At 48.2% G+C, this 25,188-nt stretch overlaps 1 protein-coding gene across 1 annotated transcript; it reads right to left on the minus strand.

The window, feature by feature from the left end:
• Positions 1–1,622: 1,622 nt before the first annotated feature.
• LOC142020102 (hemicentin-1-like) lies at positions 1,623–24,396 on the minus strand. Its single transcript, XM_075007710.1, has 5 exons — positions 24,239–24,396; positions 15,909–16,256; positions 11,752–12,021; positions 10,214–10,288; positions 1,623–6,603 (listed from the first exon to the last, which is right to left on the minus strand). The coding sequence occupies exons 1-5, from the start codon at positions 24,276–24,278 to the stop codon at positions 6,587–6,589; spliced, it is 750 nt and encodes a 249-aa protein (XP_074863811.1). The 5' UTR covers positions 24,279–24,396; the 3' UTR covers positions 1,623–6,586.
• Between the last annotated feature and the right edge of the window lie 792 nt (positions 24,397–25,188).

Raw genomic sequence — 25,188 nt, forward strand, 5'->3', positions numbered from 1 at the left:
CCAGCCACCCATCCTGGCTGTCAGCGTTCTGTGTTGTAATTTACCCCACATGTCTTCTAAGAGCCCAGTAAGCAGTGGAAAGGCTGGAAATGTGCTAGACGCACGGTTTGGCAAATTCTCTCGCCTGGCACAAGCCAGGTCCTGAGGGTGCCGGATGAGAGAGGTTCAATCTGTAATACTATATAGTAGAGTAATAATAGTTTCAGGTTATTATCCTCTTATCTGACTTACAATAACTTCCAGCTGGATGGATGTGGCATTTTGCTTCTTCATGTTTACCCTTAGGGAATAGCTCCCGCTGTCACTCACTTTCAATCTGCAGATCTGGAGGGATCCACCTGACGTCTGGAAAAGAAATCGGCCTGGGTTCACGGCGTCAGGAGGACTGGAGCTATCGATGTGATAAGTCATCAGATGAGCCAGACGTGAGCTAAGTAGTAGTATGTTGAGTTGCTGGCCGTGAGCTACAGGTCAAATGAGCCCAACTCGTCTGCTATTAGCACCTCGCAGTGCGGCACAAGAGTGTGGCTGCTCTCATTTGAGCTAAGCTAGCCTGTGAGGTAACTCGTGGGCACCCAGACCCACTGCCAGGGAGGGGTGAACGGGGCAACTGTCCCAGGACCTGCCCCTCCAAATGGGCTTCACAGTCGCGGCAGCAGCAGGGGCAGAGCCCAGAGCCACGGGCATGTTAAATCACCACAGGAGAGGCAGGGGCGTGAAGCAGTCCAGGCAGTGCTGAGGGCTGGGCATCCCGCAATCCAGGAGACACTGACACAGGCTGCTCCTAGCCCCACCCCTTTCCCGCGTGCAGAGCTGGACTCCCCCACACCTTGCTCAGAAGCCCGTCAAGGCTGCCAGCTGCTGGGCATGAGCTGGACTCCGCGTGCAGAGCTGGACTCCCCCACACCTTGCTCAGAAGCCCGTCAAGGCTGCCAGCTGCTGCGTGTTCACCTCAGTCTTTACTGCTGAATGTTTTCTTCACTGAACCGGGGCGGGGGGGTGTTGACTTTGCTTTACTGCGAGACAGAAATGATGTTTCCTATTCTGCTATAAAAAACTTAGGACAAGGCACCTGTCGTGTGGAAACTAGGGAAGTTAACAGTTAACTAGCGGCGGCTGGAGCAGCCCCCAGGGCCCACCATGGACAGAAACACTCCAGCATGGCCCGAGCAGCTCTCATCCATGGCAATCCTGGGAGCACTGCAGGCGTGGGCTCTCCCAGCCAGGCTGGACAACCCTCTCCCCCAGCTGCCTCGGCCCTGTTTACACAGTTACAAGGCTAAATTTAAATCCCATTTAATTAGTTAACCGGTTAAATATTTAAATCCCTAATTGAAAGAAGGAAATTAGGTAAATTCAGCCAGGGATGGGTGGATGGATGAGTGTATTTAGTGCTCATCTTACCTAGCTCTCTGCTAATTCCAGTTATAAGTGCTTTGTCTTTGCTTAGAATTTCGCAGCAAGATAACAAATGGGAAGTAACTAGCTCTGGATATAAAACAAAGAAACAAAAAAACCTTCACATCTGTCAGTGAAAGCCAAGTTGGGAAAGAACGTGACTGACAGGGACCTGTTTCCTTTCCAAAACTAGGTTAAACCAAAACAAAAAAGCAGTCAAGCACTTTAAAGACAAACAAAATAATATATTAGGTCAGATTTTGTGGGACAGACCCACTTCTTCAGACCATAGCCAGACCAGAACAGACTCAATATTTAAGGCACAGAGAACCAAAAATAGTAATCAAGGTGGACAAATCAGAAAAAAAAATGATCAAGGTGAGCAAATCAGAGAGGAGAGGGGTGGTGGGAAGATCAAGAATTAGATTAAGCCAAGTATGCAAACGAGACCCTATAGTGACTCAGAAAATTCCCATCCCAGTTCAAACCACGTTAGTGTGTCGAATTTGAATATAAAAGAGAGTTACAGTAGCCTCTTTCAAGAGTGTTGTGAAAATTCCTCTTCAGTAACACACAAACTCTTAAGTCATTAACAGAATGGCCCACTCCATTAAAATGCTGGCTAACAGGTTTGTGGATCAGGAGTGTTTTTATGTCTGTTTTGTGCCCATTAATCCTTTGTCTAAGAGTTTGACGCCTGTCCAATATACAAAGCATCTGGGCATTGTTGGCACATGATGGCATATGATGTTAGTTGAGGAACATGAGAATGTGCCTGTGGTTCTGTGAATAATCTGGTTAGGTCCAGTGATGGTGTCTCCAGAAAAGATATGTGGACAAAGCTGGCAGCAGGCTTTGTTGCAAGGAAAAGTTCCAGGACTGGTGTTCCTGCGGTATAGACTGCGGCTGTTGGTGAGAATCCTCATAAGGTTGGGAGGTTGTCTGTAGGAGAGAACAGGCCTGTCACCTAGGGCCTTCTGGAGTGTGGCATCCTGATTAAGGATAGGTTGTAGGTCTTTAATAATGCGTTGCAGTGGTTTGAGATGGGGGGCTGTAGGTGATGATCAGTGGTGTTCTGTTCTTGGCTTTTTTGGGCCTATTTTGGGTTTTGTTTGGTTCTACAATTTTCCAGACTGCTGCTGGAACTTTCTGACGAGTTCATCTACTTTCCCATTTCATTCTCCTGCATTGTTTTTTGTTTTCTCCATATCAACAACTGATTAAGAGCAAAAAGAAAGTCCAACAGGGACTCAGGACTAATGAGTTACCCTTACTTTCCCCAGCATGGCCGGAGCCATCAAAGTGCTACACCTCCCTGCTCACATGGTCCATTTTCACCCATTGACATTATCTTCATCACACAGAGAATAAACAATGCGTCTCACAACAGCACATCAAGATTCTTCAACAATGAAACCCAGTTCACATTGTCACTTAGGAGTCATTGCCCAGTCCCATGTGGATTTCACAGGGCACCCGAAGTAGAATCCGGCCCAGCGTAAAGACTGTTTTATTTTAACCCTTAAACCAGTTCCGCAGGCCCAGCATTAGCTGGCTGGTTCTCCTGTCAACCCCAGGAGATTCAGAAGACAGAGACACACACAGCCCCGCCCCTCATATCCTTAAGCATTAGATAAGTGAGCAGCATGACTCAGGCTACGTCTGCACTACCAGATAAATTTGATTTTAGAACTCTCAGTTTTATGAATTCGATTTGGAGTAGCCCCACTTCCCACGAAGTCGAGTTGGTGCTGCCACACTGCAGTAGCCAAACATCAGCTGTTGCAGCAGTGCATTGTGGGAACCTATCCCACAGGTCCCTCAGCCCTGCATTCTGCGCCCCGCCCACCCCCCCCAACCCCCGGGCCTTACTACACCCCCACTGCAGGCAGCACTCATCCTGCTGCCAGGTTCCCAGGTCCCCGCAGCTTGAGGGGGCCAGGAAACTGGCCAGTGCTGCTGCAGCTGGCTCAGGGGAGCTGGGAGCCAGGTGCAGCAGGGAGCCCGGTGCTGCTCTGGTCAGTTTCCCGGCTCCTGAAAGTTGCAGGGAACCGGGATCCTCCTGTAGCCATGCCCATCAGCCTCTGGAGGCTAATGAATTCAATTCAAAGACATGGCACTTCCACACCAGCCTTCCTTCGAACTCTGAAATTCAAACGTGTTGCTACACCCACCCAGTTCCGCTATTATGCTATCAATGTTAATCCTCCCTAAATCAACCTAAGGGCATTTACAGTGAAGACAGTCACTTGGTACCATCGAGCTAACTGTCGTAAATTCCAATTTATCTCGCTGCGTAGACATAGCCTCAGTCAGCACGACATGTAAGCGCGTGTTAAATGTCAGAGCGCCAGCCAGTCTCAGTGGCGTCAAGGGACAGACGAGTTATGCACCTGAAGTTGAGTGCTAAAATGCTTTGCAGCAGCAGGATCCTAGTTTACTTGAGCCAGGATGATGGGCCCCGGATGCAGCCAGGAACCCACCAAAAACAAACCTAGTGTAACTGGTGTAGATAATCGGCCCCAGGTACCTCCGGGAGGGACGTGTCTCTGGCCTTGTCTCCTCCAGGAAAAAAGGAGCACTGTAATCTCACTTGAGAAACACCTGACAAAATGACCTTTTTTCCTAGTGCGGCTGCACCCTTAGTAACAGGAGAAATACAGCCAAGCTTCTGGGAGGCTGGGGGAGCTGAGTGCTTTCAGTAGACAATACAGTGCTCTGTTGCTAAATAATGACTCCTCCCCGACTCCCACCCCAGAGCAGCAAAGCACTGACTACAGAGACCAGCACACACAGATGCCTTGTGCTCACATCAGCATCACTGAAGAGATCAAGGCTGAGCCAACAGCTTTGACTAATCCTGGGAATCCAGCCAGGGGTGGCAGAGCTGCAGTCATTTTGGTGGTGCACAAAATGCCCTCCCTAACTCAAATTCACCACCACCACCACCACCTGTCTAAGGCTCTGAGAGGCAGTTTGAGTGGAGGAAAGGGTGCAGGCTCTGAGCAGGAGATTGCGGCACAGGAGGGGGTGCAGCCGGGGTGGGGGGGTCGTGCTCTAGGCAGGTTGAGCGAAGGTGGAGACAGACTTCTGTCTCTGTCTTGTCCATGACACCGTGGCATAGCCCAAGCTGCGCAGGAGGTGTACACGTACACTAACAGTTCTGTGATCTGACAGCTCGTTGAATGGATAATCAGACCTCACTCCAGGGAAGGAGAACATAAGCATGTGAAGTATTTGAGCACACATCAGACATGCTTGCCAGAAACTACACACGCAGAGACCAGGCAGAAAATAAGTCAACAAGCCTAAGGATGGTGTTTTAGTTACTAGAGTTTTAGTACAAATACATTTTAAAAATGTTTATAGTACAAATGGATTTTACGTCTAAATCGTTACCCACTTGGCCTCATTTTTTAACCTACTGGGATTGTTGCTGCTAAGATGGGAAATTAATTGTGAGAGTCAGGAACTTACAGACATCTTCAACAGAGAAAGCAGCAGCAATGTAGTCTAACTTTGAAGACTAACAAAACGATTTATTCGGTGACGAGCTTCCGTGTGACAGACCCACTTCACTGGATCCGATGAAGTGGGTCTGTCCCATGAAAGCTCATTACTGAATAAATCATAGCTTCCCAAACTGGGAAGCTTGAAGAAATTCTGGGGGGGGCATGAAGCGACCCAGCCTCCCCCATCATTAACCTGACTCCAAGAAAGAGCCGGCCTTTGCTTCGGCTCTCAGCCCCTGCCATTTTACATGGGTGACCTGGTGCAGCCGCTATAAAAATCAGGCAGCCGGGGAAGTCCCACGTGGAGCTAGCTGCCTCCTGCAAAGATGAGTGAGTGGGGTTTGGTGGGGGAGGAAGAGGAGGATGGGATTAGATGAGAGGCTGGGGGTGCCTGGCTCCGGTGAGGGGAATGAGGTAAGAGTGGGGTGCTGGTGGTGCCTGGCTTTGTGGGATGGGAGTGGCTTGGGAGGGCACCTCACAGGGCTCGGGCAGCTGGCTGGCCTGTGGGACTCGTGGTGCTTGGGCAGCTGGCCCCAGCATTGCAGTGTTCAGGCAGCTCGGGCTGGTGGCTGGCCCCAGCAGCGCAGGGCTTGGGCTGGCAGGCAGGTGGCTGGCCCCAGCAGCGTGGAGTTCATGTGGCTCGGGATGGCAAGCAGGTGGCTGGCCCTGGCAGCATGGGGCTTGGATGGGCAGCTGGCCTATGGCTAGGGCAGATGGCTGGGGGGCAGGCAGCTGGTCCCAGCAGGCAGGCTGGTGGCTGGCTGGCCCTGGCGGTGCGTGACTTGGGCAGGTAGCTCTGGCAGCGCAGGTCTCAGACGGGCAGGCGGCTGTCGCGGTCAGCTCTGGTGGCCCCCAAGGGGCCAAGAAAAACTATTAGTGCTTGTTTTTTATTTGAAGTAACATTTTTATATCAGGTTTTTGTGTTTATTTTAAATTACGGATTGGCTTTTTTAATTAAAAGGGGAATTAGATGATGGTAAAGAAGAGGTGGGGGAGTGTGAGGGTTTCTCAAAAATTCAGCTACCCCCAGCAGCTCTGCGCCCCTCCCTCTCTGCCCTTTAAAACACCCTAGATTTCTATATTTTGCTCATTTTGTTGTATTGTGTATTTAAATTTAGATTCAATCGGTTTCTATATAATTTAGTGTTTCAGGGTATAATTTTCAGATACCATTGTCCAACTGCAGCTCTCTCCCCCTTTTCCTGGGCAGGCGCCTCTTCAAAATAGTTGAGTGGTGCCACACTTCCTGAACGGGCAAATTGGCAACTCCACGTCAAAGAACCAAAACCCACAAGACGGCTGACTTTAGATGCATGGAAGATGTGGAAGATGACTCTCTTAAGCCCTATGAAGTGGTTAGAGCTAGGAAGAAGCAAACGGTGTAAGCAAACTGGAGGGTGAGGGGAAGGATAGCTCAGTGGTTTAAGCATTGGCCTGCTCAACCCAGGATTGTGAGCTCAATCCTTGAGGAGACCATTTAGGGATGGGGCAAATAGATGTCAGGGATGGTGCCTGGCCCTGCCAAGAGGGCAAGGGACTGGACTAGATGACCTCCCAAGGTCCATTCCAGCTCTAGGAGATGTGTATCTCCAATTACATCAAGTCACTGCTTGTTCCATCATGTTTCTTTTGAGACTTGAGCTGGTCTCTTCGTCCAGAGGAAGGCACAGCCGTTTTCATTCACTGTCCCTGTCTGCAAATGGGGAAGAAAAGTACCATCAGAATCAAAGATCACTGAGTCAGCAGATTTGCACTGCTTGTGGCTTTGGTGGCTCCTGGTGCCCGGCCCAAGTTCCAGGCATTCCTGGTAACCATTATACACAGATGGTTCCCTGAAGGGCCTCAGCCAGAGGCATACAAGTAATGCATCAGGAAAGGAGAGGGAAAATACTGTAATGCCACTAAGATCTGCCCACACCTGGAATTCTCTGGGCCTCCTCTCAAAAGGTACAGCGCAAGCAATGGTCAGGGGTCTGGAATAGCTCCCATCTGAGGACAGATGAAAAGGACCAAGGCTGTTTGGTACAGAAAAGAGATAGCTGTGTGGGGAGGGGTTAACGACAGAGGTCTGTAAAATCAGGACTGGGGTGGAGACACTGAGCGAGGAAAAGCTGTTTACGCCTCTTCACGTAGCAAAGGAACTGGGACTCACCCAAGGAAATTAACAGGTAGCAGGTTTAATGCAAACATAGGGAAGAACACAGCATGCCATCGACTTGTGACACTTTGTCAGGGCCACCCCTGGAAGGACGCAAAGCTAACCCCCTACTCTGCCCTCTCCCTGCGTCCCCAAGCGATGCAGGCTGGGAATTAATGGAGGGCCTGGCCCCAGCATCAGGGTTTGGGCTCCCCAGGCACTCAGCGGAAGGGGCAGCAGGAAGCAGAGAGACCCAGTCTCAGCATACTTCACTCTGGCCTTCAGCCACGGTGCTCAGGGAAGGGGCATGGAGGAAGGGTGTGCTCGTTGGTGCCAGCAGCAGGATGGCGAGTGACCTTGGCCTCTGCTGACTCCTGGCCTTGTTGCTCTGCTTCCCACAACAGTGGTTCCACCCCTTCCCCAAAGCCCCATCCTCCGAGCAATGCAGCTGGGAGCCAGTGAGTGCAGGGGAGGGACTCCTACTGCCAGGGCCAGGAACCCCATTGTTTCCCTGGGCCGCACTAGGCCTCATGGGGGCCCCAAAGCATAGGGCCCCAAAGAGGCTGCCCCGACCCGTCCTATGGGCAGGACAGCTCTGCTTGTTGCCAGGAGATTGGTCCATCAATGACTATCAGCCAAGATGACCAGGTACACAAACCCATGCTCTGAGTGTCCCTAAACCACAGACTGCCAGCAGCTGGGAGTGGATGACAGGGGATACATCACTTGATAAACTGCCCCGTTCTGCTAGTTCCTTCGGAAGCATCAAGCACTAGCCATTATCAGAAAACAGGACACTGAGGTAAATGGACCAGTAGGACCATTCCTAGGGTCTTAGTTTGCAAGGTCATACGGGAAGTCACCCAGAATACCCAATGTAGAGAAAGCAGCAGAAATGTAGCACTTCAAACACTAACAAAATGATTTATCTAGTGATGAACCTTCCTGGGACAGATGCACTTCATCATCATCATCATGGGTCTGTCCCACGAAAGCTCATCACCAAATAAATCATTCTGTGAGTCTTTAACATGCTACCTTTCTGCTGCTTTGTTTTGTTGGAGTGCAGACTAACACGGCCACCTCTCTGTTACTATACCAAAATGTAGAGAAAGTTACCAGAACCCAACCAAAGAAAGGAAGGAAATAATTCCAGGATTACTATGACTTACTGATTCCAGCCCTGCTGTGGGAAATGTCACAATGACAGATACAATTCATCGAAAGGGGCTATTTGAGTTCATTCCACAGCCAAGGAGCTAACTCCAGCCACTGATTAGTTAGAATACTTTTACCAGATCTCCTCTCATCCCAATCCTCGTCTTTGGTGCTGGCTTTTCAAGAGCCAGACACCACAGATTTTTTCTGATACTTATGTAACCGTATTCAGTTCACTGAACCTGCCCCATATTTAACTGAGCCTTCAGAAACTTTGATAGCCCATCCATCCTATATACAGAAAAAAAGAAAAAGAAAACAATTAAAGGGACATCTCTGTGCCTCAAATGTTTCTACCTACTTCTAAATAGCAAAGAACACAAGTTTCTCTGCTTCTCTTCTTTATTGGCAGATATTTGACACAATTTGTGGCTAGTTTCTTCATGGCTTCTCCTGTATTAAGTCATTTAGGGCCACCTCTCCAAAGACAGACAGACCTCAATACTCTGAGCACACGGGCTTTGTCCTCCTCCCTTTATTTTCGTGGCTCTGGCATGCAGGAAAAGCAGCATGAAATATGGGTGGGGAGTTGGGGAGGGAGGCAGGCAAAGGAGAGAAATGTGTTTGTAAAACCACAAAAATTGGCAGAGGGACCTATGGCACAAGTAGCACCTGAAATTGACTAGTTCAAGTTGATAGTTCTCCTTTAAACCACGTCTGAGATGTAAGGACAACGGAAGAGAGGCGACGAATGGAAAGGTTATCAGAAAAGAAGCAAGGGCAGGAGAAGTGTTAGCATTTGTAAAGAGAGCATCTACTGGAACAGTAACTGGCATGGAGTCCTTTTTCCCCATAACAGTGTCTCATAACAGCTCCACACACGGTTCCATATATATCCACAGTGCAGTATAATCTGTTTTAACAAGCATTACTTTGACCTCTCTGACCTGAGGTACGAGAGGAGGCCGAGCGTGGAAGCCTAGTATTTCATTGCAATAACCTTGGCCAAAAGCTGCTTTGAGCAGTTACAGCTCCATTACCATCTCCGGCACACCGATGTCATCGAAACCAGCGCAGAACGCAGCGTGCTAATGCAGCAGATGGCCACGTTACTTATTAAGACCAATGGCCCACTGTGGTGACAAAGGCACTCGGACAGGTTTTTTGCTTTCACACCACAGGGCGAGTGCCATGGCCAGCCACAGCTGGCTAGCTGCTGCCAGAGATAACCTTAGTGCTTCCCGCTGCTCTAAAAGGAGATACACAGGCCTGTGCACAGAGGTGATGAGTGTAGGTATCGGGGGTGGGAGAGGGGAGGTTGGAGACAGCTTTATGAATAACTGGGATGACGCAGGTGATTTCTAAGCATGGGCACCACTACAAGCAGGACATGACGCAGATCCTCTTGTTTGTGCTCAGTGCAACTTTAAAGGCACCAGTCCCTCCTGGGTGTGGTGTGCAGAGCTACCTTGTTCCAGGAACAGCTGACGGAGGGATTGGCCTGGGATGTGAAGCTGGCTGTGTGAGCCAGTGCAAGGGAGAGCTTTGTTCTGGCATCCTACCATCTGTGCCGGAGCAGTTTGAACCCTCAGGAAGGGTGCCAGGAACAGTCTCTGCTCATAGTAGGGGGGACAGTCCTTGTGCCAGACATTCCATTTGGAGGGAGGCGACTCCTTGCATCTTTCCTTCTGCACACCCAGGTACAATCTTGTCCTTCACAAAGGCTCACTGATAGTCAAGGAACTAAATCCTGATCCAGCTGAAGTCAGTGGTGAAATTCCCAAGAGTTTTGCTTTAAATCCCATTGGGTACAGCTACTTAAAACCACCAGAGAAATTGATATATTGCAGCCAGGGTCAGATTCGAGGAGAAAATCCCTCTCTGTTGCTTTGGGTCAGGCCTCCCCCATCTTTTTGAAACACCCAACAGCACAGCTCCACCATGAACCAAGTACAGTTCTGTGATCACAGGCAAGGAAGTTACAAAGCCAGACAATCTGTGTGCTTACCTCTTCCTAGAATGAGGACAGCAGTTATGACAGCTACTCCCACAAGGCTCTGGTTTGAAACCACAGCTGAAGTACCTGTGAACAACACTTACAGATCAGCATCTCTTTGATTTTCCCTCTCAAACAACAACTTTGCCATCTGCCCATTCGAGTCTGAATATTACAACCTCTCCATAATCTTTTATTTTAAATAGGAGATGCTAGTTTTCTTCCTCCCACCAGTAAACCTTCCTGCCACAAACCCAGCTGTTGGCCAAATCTAGAAAGACCAGCTCTCCTAATGCTCCTGTGACCCTTGCAGTTGCAAAGAAACCAGAGGGATGTGCCGTCCCCGGACACACTGGCTTTATTTTTATTGGAATTCCCAGTCCAGCTGACCCCTTTGGGATCACAACTGTAGAATCTATTTGAGTCACATGACAACCTTTACAGAAAAATAATTAAATATATAGAAGATGGTGCTAAGCTTCACCACAACATTTGTAAAAAACAACAAAAAGTCCTGTGGCACCTTATAGACGAACAGATATTTTAGAGCATAAGCTTTTGTGGGCAAAACCCACTTCGTCATCTGATGAAGTGGGTCTTTGCCCACAAAAGCTTATGCTCCAAGATATCTGTCAGTCTATAAGGTGCCACAGGACTTCTTGTTGGCTTCGGTTTGTCTTTCTCTGCTCATCCCATTCCCCCAGCGCTTCCTCATCTGCCACCTCTGAGCTCCCACCAATATATATCAGTATTTGCATTCTCCCACACTCTGTGCCTTTCACATCTGGTACAGCGTGCTAAAAGAAGGGAGACTGGAGCTGGGCTTCCAATAGGGAGCTGAAAAGAAAGTTACTTCTAAAATAAACACTGCTTCTACTGCTGTCTTCCAGCCAGGCTGCTCTCCAAAATTGCTGCATCTCTCTAGTTGCAAGCAGAAGCTATAACTGTCAACATACCTGTAGGACGGGTGGCAATTTCAAACTGCCTGCTGCCTTCCTTTTATAGCCCATAGAAGAAAAACTCCAACTCCAAAGTCTTCCCACGGTTAAGGGGGTTTGGTCTAATTTCTCTTTTAGTTGTATTAAAATGGTTTCCCATTTAAATGAATCGGCTAAAAACACATGGTTAATACTGGTACCAAACTATCTGGAGATGATTTATGCTCCTTGCCTGGCCTGGGGTTGTCTATTTAACTCACTTATTTCTGGACTCTCAGCTGGGCAGTTATTTTTTGGAGGCACTTGGGGCCGTATTACACCACTCCTTTTCAAGCTTAAATCAGATGGCATCAGGCAATCACTCCTGAGGTCACTTAAGGGCATTGAAACTCTGGTAACCCCTTGAAAATGCTGTGTTGGACAGATGCATGCTTGACATCAACTCATGGACGTATTTTTGAATATGTCACCTAATATTACTGAATAAACGTGGATCACTCTTTACACATCCCCATCTAGTTTGAAACTTCTACTTTGAAACTGCATTAAATTATTTCCCCTCATTAAAACAACAAAAATCGTCAAGTATTGCAAAGAGAAATTCTCACTCACCACTGACGGTCACTTCCAGGTAGGCTTCCTTCTCACTAACTTCATTGGTAACTTTGCAGGAGTACTGACCAGCATCAGCTAGTGTTGCGCTCAGTATGTGAAGTACGCTGTCATTCCGAGAAAGCTGAAAGCGATCATCGCTAGGGAGAGGCTCATGTTCCTTTCCCCACTGATAGGAATCCACCCTCCCTACTTCCGCTTTACAGACCAGTTCGATAGTGGAGCCCACCACAGAAAAATTCCTCGACAGCTTCAGCTCGGATAAAGGCTCTAGAAGACAGGGAACATTTTACTATTGTTATTTCTGAACACTAAAAATGCAGCAGCATTTCCCAAGAAGGGACTTACAGATGTCAGTTAACAGGCACGATCTTCCATGTTAAAGGAACACATTTTAGCCGTACTGGATAGCACAAAGAGTTATACAGTGCATATCTTTACTAGCATTGTACACTGTGGAAATAAGTTCTTCTTAGTGTAACATTATGGTTGTAATTTAAACAATGTAAATCTAGTCATTTCCAATTCCGGCTCCTAATAGCTTCCTTAATGTTCCTGCCTTGTAGTACAGCAAGTTATACTACAGTTCTGCAGGTTAGTCTTTAAGGCGCTAAAGGACTGCTTCTTTTCAGTTCTGAAAATGTCAACTTTAATGTTCCTCTGCTTGTTGATTTAAATTTGATCCACGTTTTTCATTTTGTTAAAACTAGTAGAAAACCTAAAACAAATACAATTGATTTTAAAAATCCAGTGAAACAGTTTCAAGCAGGTAACTTTTCTGTCTGTTACATTGTTCATGGCCTACACAAAAAGAAATTAGAATATTTATTTTTATCTTTCTTCATCCTACCTCTTTCTAAATTATATTTCTTCAGATTGACTCCAACCAGAGCCCTCTCCTGCAAATAGAGCCAAGAAAACTCCAAAGAGTTTAAAGTAATAGTCAAAATTTTGACGTGGATTTCCATACACCGCACTCTGCAGAGTACGAAAGGCAAAACTTAATAGACGTTCAATAGCCTAGCTGAGATGACTGCAGAAAGTAAATAGAGAAGCAGCACAGCTTGGGCTAGTTCAATTTGGTTTTTTGTTTGGTTTTTTTTAAATCTTTCATTTCTAATAATGTGAAGGGCTATCTGGATCACTGCCTCAGGAATGAATGAAACAGGATTTATGGTCTGTTCATGTCTTCTCTGCTCTTTGGACTCTCGCAGACTGTGTGTGTAATAGTCCAGGAATTCTGGCCCAAGTGGTACTGCTGATGACGTAGGCACACACTTGTTAGCACAAATAGGGTTCCATGAATAAGGTATGTGTCAGAATTCAAGATCAGACAGGGCTATAGTACATGCAGGGCAAAAACCCACACACTGCTTGTACACTGAACCAAGCAACCAAAATGAGACCTAAGTATTCCAGCCTAGAGACTGAACTGTTGTGTCCCAGATTGCATAGATAGAAAACCCGTGGGTGATCCGGGGCAGAAGCACCCATAGAAAAATAATTAGCATCCCTGGGGTGGGGGAAATCAGCTGTTGGCAGCTGCCAATCAGCTATTTCACAGGCGCCCTGAGTTCCCAGTAGGTGATGCTTTGTGCCAAACAGCCATGAATTATTTGACTTTGCATACAGCCAGCCCCGATCAGCTGATTTCCAGCATGTGCACCTGCTGCTGAAGCTCCTGTCTCTGGGCTCCCTTCTCTCACTGCTGACAGGCAGCGTCCTTTTAACTTCAGGGAGCTAGGCTAGGGACAGAAACAGACAGGGGATTGCAGTGTCTGGGTGGTGTGCAGGGAGGAGTCCAGGGGGTGGGGGATCTATTGAGAACATCAGGGCTGCCCATCCCAGCCTGGGGGCTACACATCCACCTAGCCCTATCTTCCTTGCCGGCTCCCAATGCCTGGACATCGGTGCTTGCCGTCCCTAGACTGGTGTGGGACCTGGGACAACCTCCTGCCTTGCCCCAGGCCCCACCTCTCCCCGTCACACTCCACAACTTCCCCAAGAGACATGGCTTGGGAGATAAGCAGGGGACCTGGCACCGGCAGCAGGGATTGGGCCCCGTCTCCACACTCACCATGAGCAGAGAGAGACTGGCCCCAGCTCTCAGCTTCCTACCACCAGCGAGTGTGGGTGGAGGTTCCAGTCCTGCCTCTGAGCCGCCTGCCCTGAGGGACGCGGCTGGCAGCTGGGGGGAATGGAACAACTGGGGCTGGGATGCTCCACATCCAGCTGCCACTGGTGACTGCAGGGGCAGGCGCAACCCCTGCTGCTGTGCCAGACTCCCCCCTCTCCACTAGTGCCCCAGCTGCCCTGAGCCCTGCAGAGCGCCCCCCCCTAAAGCGTGGAACCCAGGGCAGTTGCTCTGAACCTTCCAGAGGACAGGACAGTTCTGCCCCCTCCCCACCCAGCTCAAGCCTGTCTGAGGGGCTGTTCCACCCAGAGAAATTTGTTATCCCCCCGCCGCCAGATCATCTACACACACACACACACCGCGCTGATGCCAGGGAATGCCTCTGCACCCAGACACCTCTGGCCAGCCCCTGGTCTCACGTCTAGCCTTTAGACACCGCCCTGCTTCCCCTGGGGTGAAGAGCCCCTTACAACGTGGGCAGCCCAGTGGAGAAACTGCCCCCCACCCTTAGCCATGCTCCCACCAGCTGCTCGCTTCCCACAAAAGATGCAGAGTGCTTAAGGGGTGGAGGTTCAACCCTGGGGGAGCCGCAGAGATCCAGCAGCCGGCATAGCAATGGGAGTGAACACAGGCCATTTGCATGTTGGGTTGCCAGGTTTAATTTCTCTTTCTGTAGGGCTGACGTCTTCTAGGCTGGTCACTGGGGGGCAGAGAGACAAACGTCCCCCGTCTGTTGTAAGTCCAGGACACCCCACTTGCAGGAGGCCCTCATGAGGGAGGGGACAGGAAGAGGTGGAGTTGGAGTGGGGCCTTGGGAGAGAGGGAGGGACTTTGGGGGAGGAGGCAGAGTTAGAATGGGATACACATGGGCTGACCCAAAAGTCAGCACCTACTCCAGGCAGATGAAAAGAAGGACCGAAGCCCTGTTGTGCCAGAAATGCCCAGAAACACAATGAAGTGAGAGAGAGATGGATGATCCTGGCAGGCAACTCACATGCTCCAGAGGAAGGTGAACGCTCCCCTCTCCCATATCTGCCCTGCAGGAAAATTCCTTCCTGCCGCTCCAACATACCATCTCCAAGCTGGGCCATTTGTGATGATCCAGAGGGTGGCGACCACACCAATAGCCAAATAAAGTCCTCAAAGGGGGAAGTTATAGAGACTCATTGCACACTAGTGGAGGAAGGGACCTCAAGAGGTCATGAAGTCCATCCCCTGCCCTCATGGCAGGACCACGCACCACCTAGATCAGGGGTGGGCAATAATTTTTGATAGAAGGGGGCCACACCAAGATTTTGGTAAGTGGACATGGGCCACACTTTTCTACAGAGAGGGTGCAGGGTCTGGGATGGAGGCAGGGTGCAGAGCTGCAAGATCATTGCCGATTTCAACACTAAGCAGAACTACATTCCTCAGAATACAGAGGCAATTTTCAGGTGAGGAACTGAGCAGTAAAACCGTGTGTACAAGTGCTAGTAAAGTCAGTGACTACATTGCGCTAAGCCACCTCTCAAAATAATCAATGCAGCCATAAACGGGCCAATCTCAGGTCCAGAAGCAAGATTTGACGGTCAAAATTTCACAAGAACGATCAGGATAACGAGCAAAAAGCAGTTGCCGTGAGAACATGAGAACTGCTCCTGTTCCAGGGCTAAATGTAACTAAGGCCTGAGACAGCTGGACAAGTTATTATCAGAATTAAACAACAAAACCACAGAAATTTGTTCCCCTCTATGTCTCACATGTAACAATTCTTCCTGTCCCGCTCCTGGGAATACTGTGCTGACATCCATTTGTTAAGGGGGTGAGCTGAAAGTTGGAGAGAAAGACCAAGATACGTAATATAGATCCTTCCGATCCGCTGCAGTAATGCAGCTTGTGTAAGAATGCAGCTGGTGACAGTACAGGTCAGTATGGACACTAAGCATACGCCTGTTGGGCCTGCTGTACATTTCTCGGTACGGAAAAGCACACATGAAATCAGCACAGGAGTGGAGGAAAGATTAATGAACGTGGCACTTACCTATGACCTCCAGCCGGATCCATTTACCACTCTTGGCCTCCTCTTGTCTCCTTAATCTGTACAGGCCTTGATCTGACCTCTGCAATTTCAGTTCCAGGGACCAGTTGGACATGTTAAATACAACCCGATCCTTATAAAACGGAAGGATTTCCAGTTTCAGAGATGCCACATAATAAACTAGTATAGCCAGTTCTGTGTCATTGTCGTGTTGTTTATAGTCCCACCGTACAACTCCTGTGTTGTCAATGTGTTCTGGTCCGGGGAACACCACTGTGCAGCCCGCAGCACCAATCACCCTGTCTCCTCGGGGTACAAGACCAGGGGACTGACATGCAGAAACGATGCCAGCTGCAAGAACAGAAGAGCAATATTTAAAATTTAGACTCATTTGTTGAGCAGAAGCCACCCCTCAATTCAAATTGTAACCTGCCTCCCGCTATAATCCACCCCCACTCCCATATCATAATTTTGTATTGTGTTACATAAGAACATAAGAACGGCCATACTGGGTCAGACCAAAGGTCCATCCAGCCCAGTATCCTGTCTGCCGACAGTGGCCAGTGCCAGGTGCCCCAGAGGAGGTGAACCGAAGACAATGATCAAGCGATTTGTCTCCTGCCATCTGTCTCCAGCCTTTGACTAAAGGCTAGGGGCACCATGCTTTATCCTTGGCTAATAGCCATTTATGGACCTAACCTCCAAAAATTTATCAAGCTCTTTTTTAAACTCTGTTAGAGTGCTGGCCTTCACAGCCTCCTCCGGCAAGGAGTTCCACAGGTTGACTGTGCGCTGTGTGAAGAAAATATTTCTTCTATTAGTTTTGAACCTACTACCCATTAATTTCATTTGGTGTCCTCTAGTTCTTATATTATGGGAACAAACAAATAACTTTTCAATGTTCACTTTCTCCACACCATTCATGATTTTATATACCCCTATCATATCGCCCCTCAATCTCCTCTCTCCTAGACTGAAAGTCCCAGTCTCTCTGGCCTCTCCTCATATGGGACCCGTTCCAAACCCTTGATCATTTTAGTTGCCCTTTTCTGAACGTTTTCTAACGCCAGCATATATTTTCTGAGGTGAGGAGACCACACCTGCACGCAGTACTCAAGCTGTGGGCGTACCATAGTTTTATATAGGGGAAGTATGATATTCTTCGTCTTATTCGCTATCCCTTTTTTAATAATTCCTAACATCCTATTTGCTTTACTGACTGCCGCTGCACACTGCGTGCGTTTTGTGTGTAATCACCATGATTGTTGTTTGTTAAGCACAGTCAATGGGGGGGAGGGGCAGTAAAAGAAAACGAATCATCATCCGTAGACTTTGGTGAGAAATTTTAAAAAACGGTGCAATCCAAGTTCTGTTTCCAGTAACTCTGGGTCTGATCCAAAGCCAACTAAAGCCAATGACAGGCCTTTCACGGGTCTGATAGGCCCCTGGGTCCAGCCCTTGACCCTTTCTGAGCTATGAGAGTTGGGAGAACTGTTGCAGTCGCATTTAGAAAATTCCTTACTTTGCCATCATACCACGACTGGTTTGATTTAAACTTTACGTTGGGGTTTATTCGGAACAACTGGAGGTGAGTCGCACTATTTACCATTTTTAGCAGCAGGATCGCACATTTGAGAAGCTATTAGCTACTGAATGAAACCCGCACGACTCTATAAATGCCCAGAAAAAAATCTGATAGACCTGATGAAGTTCATGCAATGTGCAAAAGAGATGTTTAGTCTAAGCCTGCTCAGGCAGGTTTCGAAAATATCCCATATGCCTTTGTGAGACATTCTAATGGTGAATCACAATGTTATAATTAGTAATGTGCTATGCCCTGTCAGCCACTGCAGTGTCCAATTGCTGAAGGCTACATCGAATTTCAGACAAGCCTGCAGTGGAGTAACAGATGGAGCTATTGGCAAGGGTCACACCCATTCCAATGGAGGACGGCTTTAGACACAAATGCAGACCCATCTTGAGCAATAGATTGAATCTCTCTACTCCAGAACTCTCTCGTCTGGTATCATCCATCATGGTTCTAGTTAGCCGGATGACCACTTATCATGAGTGTGGCCAAGTTTCCCATGAAGTTTGTTTACAGCCACCGGTCCTGGCTCTCAGTGTTCTCTGCTGTTATGTAGCTGTAACGTACCCCAACAGTGTTCCAGTAAGCAGTGCAAGCGTTGGTAATGCTGCTAACCAGTACTGACCTCCTGTGGTCTGACAAATTCTCTCGTTCGGCACTGGTCAGGGTTAGGGTCCCGAGGGTGCCGGGATGAGAGAGGTTTGAGCGGTAGTCCAGTAGCTGACTTCCCCAGAGGGTTTATTAAGAAATGGGAGAAAGACTGCACATAGGCACTCTCGTGTTGACTGGAACTAACTATTCCAGCACTCATAAGAGGAAGAAAGTGACAATATTTTAGGAAGATGACGGTGGTATAGCAGCAACCTCTAGACATTGGCAAACGAAAACATCAGGTTAGCTGGCACATGGTATCCATGGAGAACCAAACATTGCAGGTTGACAACACCTCAGGAGATGGAAGATAAGACCACACACAGTAAATTCTTTCCTATCCAGCATTCTTCCATCCAGAACTCTCAAATAACCGGCGTTTTAACCCTCCATAAATTTTAGTTACATTTTTCAGAAATACAGTACAGTGAAAGTAAATACAGATAAATGCAGCAAATGCAGTACGTGTTTACAGTGTACAATACTACTGTTGTGGGTAAATAAAGTACTCTGCATCCATATTTGTTTCTTAATATCTCATCTCGTTTTTCTTTAGTGTTCTGCATTGCTAGGTTTACCTCTCTGTTACGTAGAATACTTAAATATCTGGCAGCCTCCCGGTCTCGGGGCTGCAAGATATAGAAGAGTTTACTGTATTTATATGGGGCTGGAATGTTTACACTTCCTCCCTCCAAGCCCCATTCTGTCAATTCTCCCAGGTTCCCAGAGGCGGTGTGCAACCACTTAGCAGACACAGATCTCAGTCATGGTCCACGCAGCTAAAAACCGAATAGCAAGGGGCCTTGCGACACAGTCTGACAAGCATAGCAGGCTGCACATTCCCACAGCATCACAGGGCCCTCTGCTAGCCTGCAGCTGGGTTGTTACAACATTTCCTTCCCTCATGACTCTTCTGCGGAAACATGGCTTTCCTCAAACTCAGCGCTGAGGAGATGTTCTGGAGATGTCTGTAAACTTCAAGTAGGAGTCCTTCTTGTGTCCCCAATGACAAGGCACCCCCCTGCCCTTTCCTAATGCTCCTCAGCTGCCGGGCCACTCTGCCTGGCTCTGAAGAGGCTGCCATATTAGAAGGCGCTGCGTGAATCTCTCCCAAGACAAATACTTCGCATGAAGCTTATTTTTAGCCCTCTTGCCAGGGGCCCATGTAACTGGGAAAGTGAGTGTCACCTCCATTCCCAAACTCACCTCAACAGGCCACCCTGCCTGTCTGGCTTGCAAGGAAGGGCAGAGGGCAACCAAACATTTTAACTCAAGGGATAGGGGTGGGAACCAACCCAAGAAGTTTACAAAACAAGCAGTGACTCCATGCCCTCATCCACCTCCACACACATGCTTCAGCTCCTTCAGGCTGTCTCAGTCACTTGTTTTTTTTTTAAGTTGCTGAAGGCCAGTCCATCAGCTCTCACCTCCCACATCTAAGTAGCTGACACTAACCCCCCCTCGCTGGTGTTTTATGTTCTGAAAGCTTTGGGCATACGCTAGAGCAGGGGTGTGATATTACAGCGGGGTCTGGGCACAGCTGAGGGAACCAACCCTGTGCAAATTGCTTAAAACCAAGACTCTCATAGCCCAGGCTGTGATCGCCTTCTCACTAAGGCAAATCAAGCCAGCCACACAATACCTCTGCCAGCCCCACTGGCCAGCCAGAAGCTACACAAGCAAACCCACAGGTTCTCCAGCTGCTCCTAATGCCCAACCCAGCCACCTCCTTACTGAGATGAGAGATTATTAAAACCTATTTCACCAAATCCCCACAGATTCTTCCAGCCCACAAAGGGTCTAGCCATATTCTCGGGTCAATATATACTTGGATCTGACCCAAAACAGCACACTGGACCAATCCTTTAGAACCTAAAATCTAAAGGTTTATTAAGAAAGAAAGAAAGAAAGAAAGAAACAAAGAAAGATTAGGGTGAGAGAGAAAAATTGTTAAAGTGGTACATTGTACACATCAATTAAAGCTACTGATGCGGGATACACCTGATGGTAAGAGCTGCTTTCTCGAGAGTCTCTGAAAATACACCCTTTAAGCCTATGTGGATTGGTGCCCATTCCTCAGTTCACAAGGATGGAGAAACAAGACAGTCACTGTCGGGGCCATGTTAGAGATTGCCATGTGGAGGGGAAAATTCCTTTCTTCCCCAGGGACTGGAGTATCACCTGATCAGGTGGCCTGCTGTGACACGCTGCCATTCCAAGCAGGTAAATGTAGTGCCTTGGATGTTGAATAGTAACAATAGGTGATCTGAAGAAGTGGGTCTGTCCCATGGAAGCTCATCACCTAATACGTTATTTTGTTCATCTTTAAAGTGCTAGTGGACTGCTTTTTTGTTTTAATAGTATACAGACTAGCACAGCTCCCTCTCTGTTACGCTGCCATTGGTTGCTAGGTCAGCCAGCAAGCCCTGCTCCTCCATTTTCATAAAATATGAAATCAACGTCTGGGCATCCATCCCTTTTTCTGGCCCATGTCACCTGACTGGAGAGGTGATCACACCTCCCGTTGTGAGTCTAGCACTAACCTTTCCTAGTTCAGGGATAAAGCCAATATCTATAACTTTACAAAACAAACATGTCACAGATATCCAAGCCACGTGAACTGTCTCAGGGCTTCCATTACACACCTCACTTGGCCCAAGATTTGGCGCAAACCTAGTAAAATGATACAGAAATGGCTCCATAATTATTTTTAAAAATCCAGTACCATCACAAGGGGCCTGCACCCTGCATCTCTTTAAGGACTTCTTTGCGGCTCCTGACACTATAATTGCAAAGAAAAAAATCCCTCCTGATTATTTTCAATAAAAGGTGAGCTTATAAAAACCCACCAATGAATAACTCATAACTATACCACAAATGATCTGAGATCAGTGCATTGTGGGATATGATACTGAATCTGTGTTTTCATTGTGTTGCTAATAGTCTTGATTTTGAAAAGCAAATAGAAGCTGGCAGCATTCCTGCTGTGAAGGGCAACAAGCATTTTAAGAAATAAAACCTGAAATTAAACGTGAAGTAAAACTGGCATCGTTCAAGTGGGTTCGTGAGCAAAAGTCAGGAAGACAGTGGAACAAACACACACGTGTAAAGGGTGACGAAATGAAAAAAGTTTGTGAACATCCTGCAGTAGCCTTGTATCACTTACAAATCATTGTGTGTGCACCGTTTTTCAAACAGCGGTGACAAAAAGTAGGGTTTGATGTAATTTATTAAGGACCGTCCTCGTATTCACAGGCATTGTGGCTCGTGAATTACTGAATTTTTACCAAGTTCAAAAAACAATGGCTCTTCTTCCTATTTTGGCTGCCCACCCCTGCACTAGCAGGACAGAGAACCAATGTGAAACGCACTCAACTGAAAAACACAGCATTCAACTAAGTATCGGAGGGGTAGCCGTGTTAGTCTGGATCCGTAACAGCAACGAAGTGTCCTGTGAGCTCACAGGAAAGCTCACGAAACTCATGCTCAAAACTTTTCTGTTAGTCTATAAGGTACCACAGGACCCTTTGTTGCTGTTAGTATTAAACTAAGTACCTTTCAGGGCTGAGGTCTGTTTTTCGTTTCCTACAGGGTAGCTAGAAACCAATATTTTTAAAAGAAACAAATAAAAAAATGGGCTTTTTCAAGAAATTGGGTTTCTGATCAGAATTTAAATTCTGACAAGTTGTTTAATCCAGAGTGATTTTTATTTTTTCCTGTTGGGAATGAAATCTGAAGACAAAACTTGTTCATGCCTAAAATTCTAATACCTTAAAATATTTAAATAAAAAAATAATATGCTGAACACGTGAGACACTGTCATAACCTGAGTTAAAGGTGGCTTTTGTATAAAAAATCTGGGTGAACATATTTAGCTTTCAATGTCAAGCTTTATAAATACGGCACAAGCCCTATCAAGGGCTTGCTTTGTTTAAACACAAATACATTTATATGCTGTTTTGGGTGTGTAATTAAATATCAGTTACCACCCTAATGCAACTTGACAAACCATGAGCAAGAAGATAATTATCCAGTAAATAGGCAATAAGCCAGCCACCGCTGTCTGACATACTGAAAATGTAACAATAAGAATCTGAAAATATTTAATCATATAATTGCTTACATATATATGTACTTTTATATTTATAAAATTTAATTTACAATGTACCATCCTAGATAGCAAAAAGATGTACTAAAAATCTAGTGTGAATGCTCTGTTTCATTGTAAATCAACATTTTAAGTAATTATTCAAAAATGCCAATGCACCTTTCCTTAGAGAACTGAAGTACCAACAGAGAAGTGACCTGGATAAATTGGAGGACTGAGCCAAAAGAAATCTGATGAGGTTCAACAAGGAGAACTGCAGAGTCCTGCACTTGGGACGGACAAATCCCAGGCATTGTTACAGGCTGGGGACCGACTGGCTAAGCAGCAGTACAGTGGAAAGGGATCTGGGGATTACGGTAGATGAAAGGCTGGATATGAGTAAACAGTGTGCCCTTGGAGCCAAGAAGGCTAACAGCATATTTGGGTGCATTAGGAGGACCATTTAGAGTAGATCTAAAGAAGTGGTTGTTCCCCTCTATTCGGCACTGGTGAGGCCACATCTGAAATACTGTGTCCAGTTTTGGGCCCCTGGTATAGAAAGGATGTGGATGTGCAGGAGCAGGTTCAGCAGAGGGCAACAAAAATGATTAAGGGGGTGGAGCACATGCCTTGAGGAGAGGCTGAGGGATTTGGGATTATTTAGTTTGCAGAAGAGAAGAGTGAGGGGTGATTTCATAGCAGCCTTCAACTTCCTGAAGGGGAGCTCTAAAGAGGATGGAGAGAAACTGTTCTCAGTGGTGTCAGATGGCAGAACAAGGAGCCATGGTCTGAAAAGCTACACAAGGAGAGGAGTAGGTCGGATATTAGGAAAAACTACTTCCCCAGGAGGGAGGTGAAGCACTGGAATGTGTTACCGAGAGAGGTGGTGGAATCTCCATCCCTACAGGTTTTTAAGTCCCGGCTTGACAAGGTCCTGGGTGGGATGATTTAGGTGGGGTTGATCCTGCTAAAGGCAGGGGGCTGGACTAGATGATCTCCTGAGATCCCTTCCAGCCCTGGGATTCTATGAGGAGTAGTAGTCCTGGGGCACCTTACAGACCAACATTTATTTTGGAGCAAAAGTTTTCGTGGGCAAAGACATCTGACGAAGCGGGTGTTTGCCCACGAAAGCTGCTGCTCCAAAATAAATGCTAGTCTATAAGGTGCCCCAGGACTTCCTGTTGTTCTCCAAGCTACAGACTAACACGGCCCCTCTCTGGCACTTGCACTGTATTTACCAGCTCTGCGTTGAAGGAGTTTCACTCGGCAACCTACAGAGCTGCTCCAGCCAAAACACCCCAGGAGAAAAAGGCGCCGGGGGCACAGAAGGCGGGACAGAGCCGGGGAGGGGAGGGGCTGGACAAGCAGCGCCCCGCAACGCGGCCATGGGCTACTGCAGGTTCGCAGCCAGGGGCCATCGCAGCTTTCGCCCCTTCGCCCCCAAACGCGGACCCCGAAGCTGCACCACTCTAAACCAACTGGAAGGCCCTGAATTGATGCTAGAAAGACAGCAAACAAAGAGAGAGCCGAAAAGTTCAGCGGGGCCCTCGAGGAGAATCTGCGCAGCAGCCCTGGGGGTGCTGATGTGACACCCAGATGGCAGCATCGGAGGGATACAGTTTACAACCCGGCCTTGTCGCTGTCTGGAAGAAGAGCTAGAAACCCGAACGACTGGTTCGAAGCTAAGGCCGATGAGGTGATTCCAGCCACGGGAAAGAAGCGCGCTGCGCTCCTGGAGTACAAACGCTCGCCGAGCCGCAGTACCCTGCATGCACTGGGAGCAGCCAGCAAAACAGCACAGCAGCCAGCCAGGCGCTGTGCCAACAACCACCGGCGAAAGGGCGCCCAAACGCGGACCCGGACGCAGAGCCGAGCAGTGACTCGGGTGCAGCCGAGGACCCGCTGCCCGAAGAGGGTTTAACCCCCCATAGATAGCAGCGTCCCGCCGCCGCCGCCAGCCCGCCCAGAGGGGGCAGCACCCCCCGGCCTCCCCTGCGCCCCCCGCACCTGCGAGCAGCGCCACCGGCACCCAGCCCGCGGGGCGCATGGCGGCGGAGCGCAGCAGCTGTGCGCAGCGCCCGGCACCGGCTCTCCTCCTCTGCAGGCTCGGGGACTGGCTGCCACGTGTGGGCCCGCGGGGGCACCGCCCTGGGAGAGGCTGGCCAAAGAAAGCCCACCCCCCGCAGGCCCCAGCTTGCTGCGCAGCCGTGGCGTGAGAGGAGACCAGCAGCCCAACCCACAGACCTGAGCCGGGGTCACGGGGACTGCACAACAAACGCACCGCGCGGTCGGCGATCATTGCACCACGCCCGCGGGCTTGGACCGCCCGGCCGCCCGCCCTCTGCAACCCCAGCAACGCTGCCCCGGCAGCCGAGCAGTCAGAGAGCACGGGGCCGTGAGCAGACGAGTGGCTGCGGCTAAGGCAGGAGCTGGGCTCAAAGAGAGCGGGAGTTTTAGTTTTAAATCCCCACCTCAGTCTCCATGGGGCTGTTAAACAGCACAATTCCAACGGAGGGGGATGAATAATGCGGCTGCTTTTCTGCATCTCCAACTATCTCCACGTTATTTACAACGCCGAGTACAAAGGGCGCGGGGCTCCCTTGATCCTTTTTTTTTATTTCAAATATTTGCACTGTAAAAAAAGAGGATTTTTCCATTCATCGCGTTCAAGGTCTGGAGTGCAATTTCTTTACCATGCAATGCAACGTTCCCGTGTAGATTGTTTTGGTTATGAAATTGCACTGCAAAACAGTATAAAACAGGGTTTCCCAAACTTATATAGGTGGGAGCTGGTTTTTTGTCAGTACCCTTTTTTTGCAGCTCAGAAATATAAATGCATATTAAAAAAATGAATAACTTTTCACTGTTTATTCACAATAATAATACATAGCGATAATTTGTATATTTTCTAAGGACCAATTTTTTTTTTCCAGGGACCGGGACCGGCCCACAGACCA

This window comes from Carettochelys insculpta, chromosome 13 (assembly GCF_033958435.1).
Source record: "Carettochelys insculpta isolate YL-2023 chromosome 13, ASM3395843v1, whole genome shotgun sequence".
NCBI classification, from domain to species: domain Eukaryota; kingdom Metazoa; phylum Chordata; order Testudines; family Carettochelyidae; genus Carettochelys; species Carettochelys insculpta.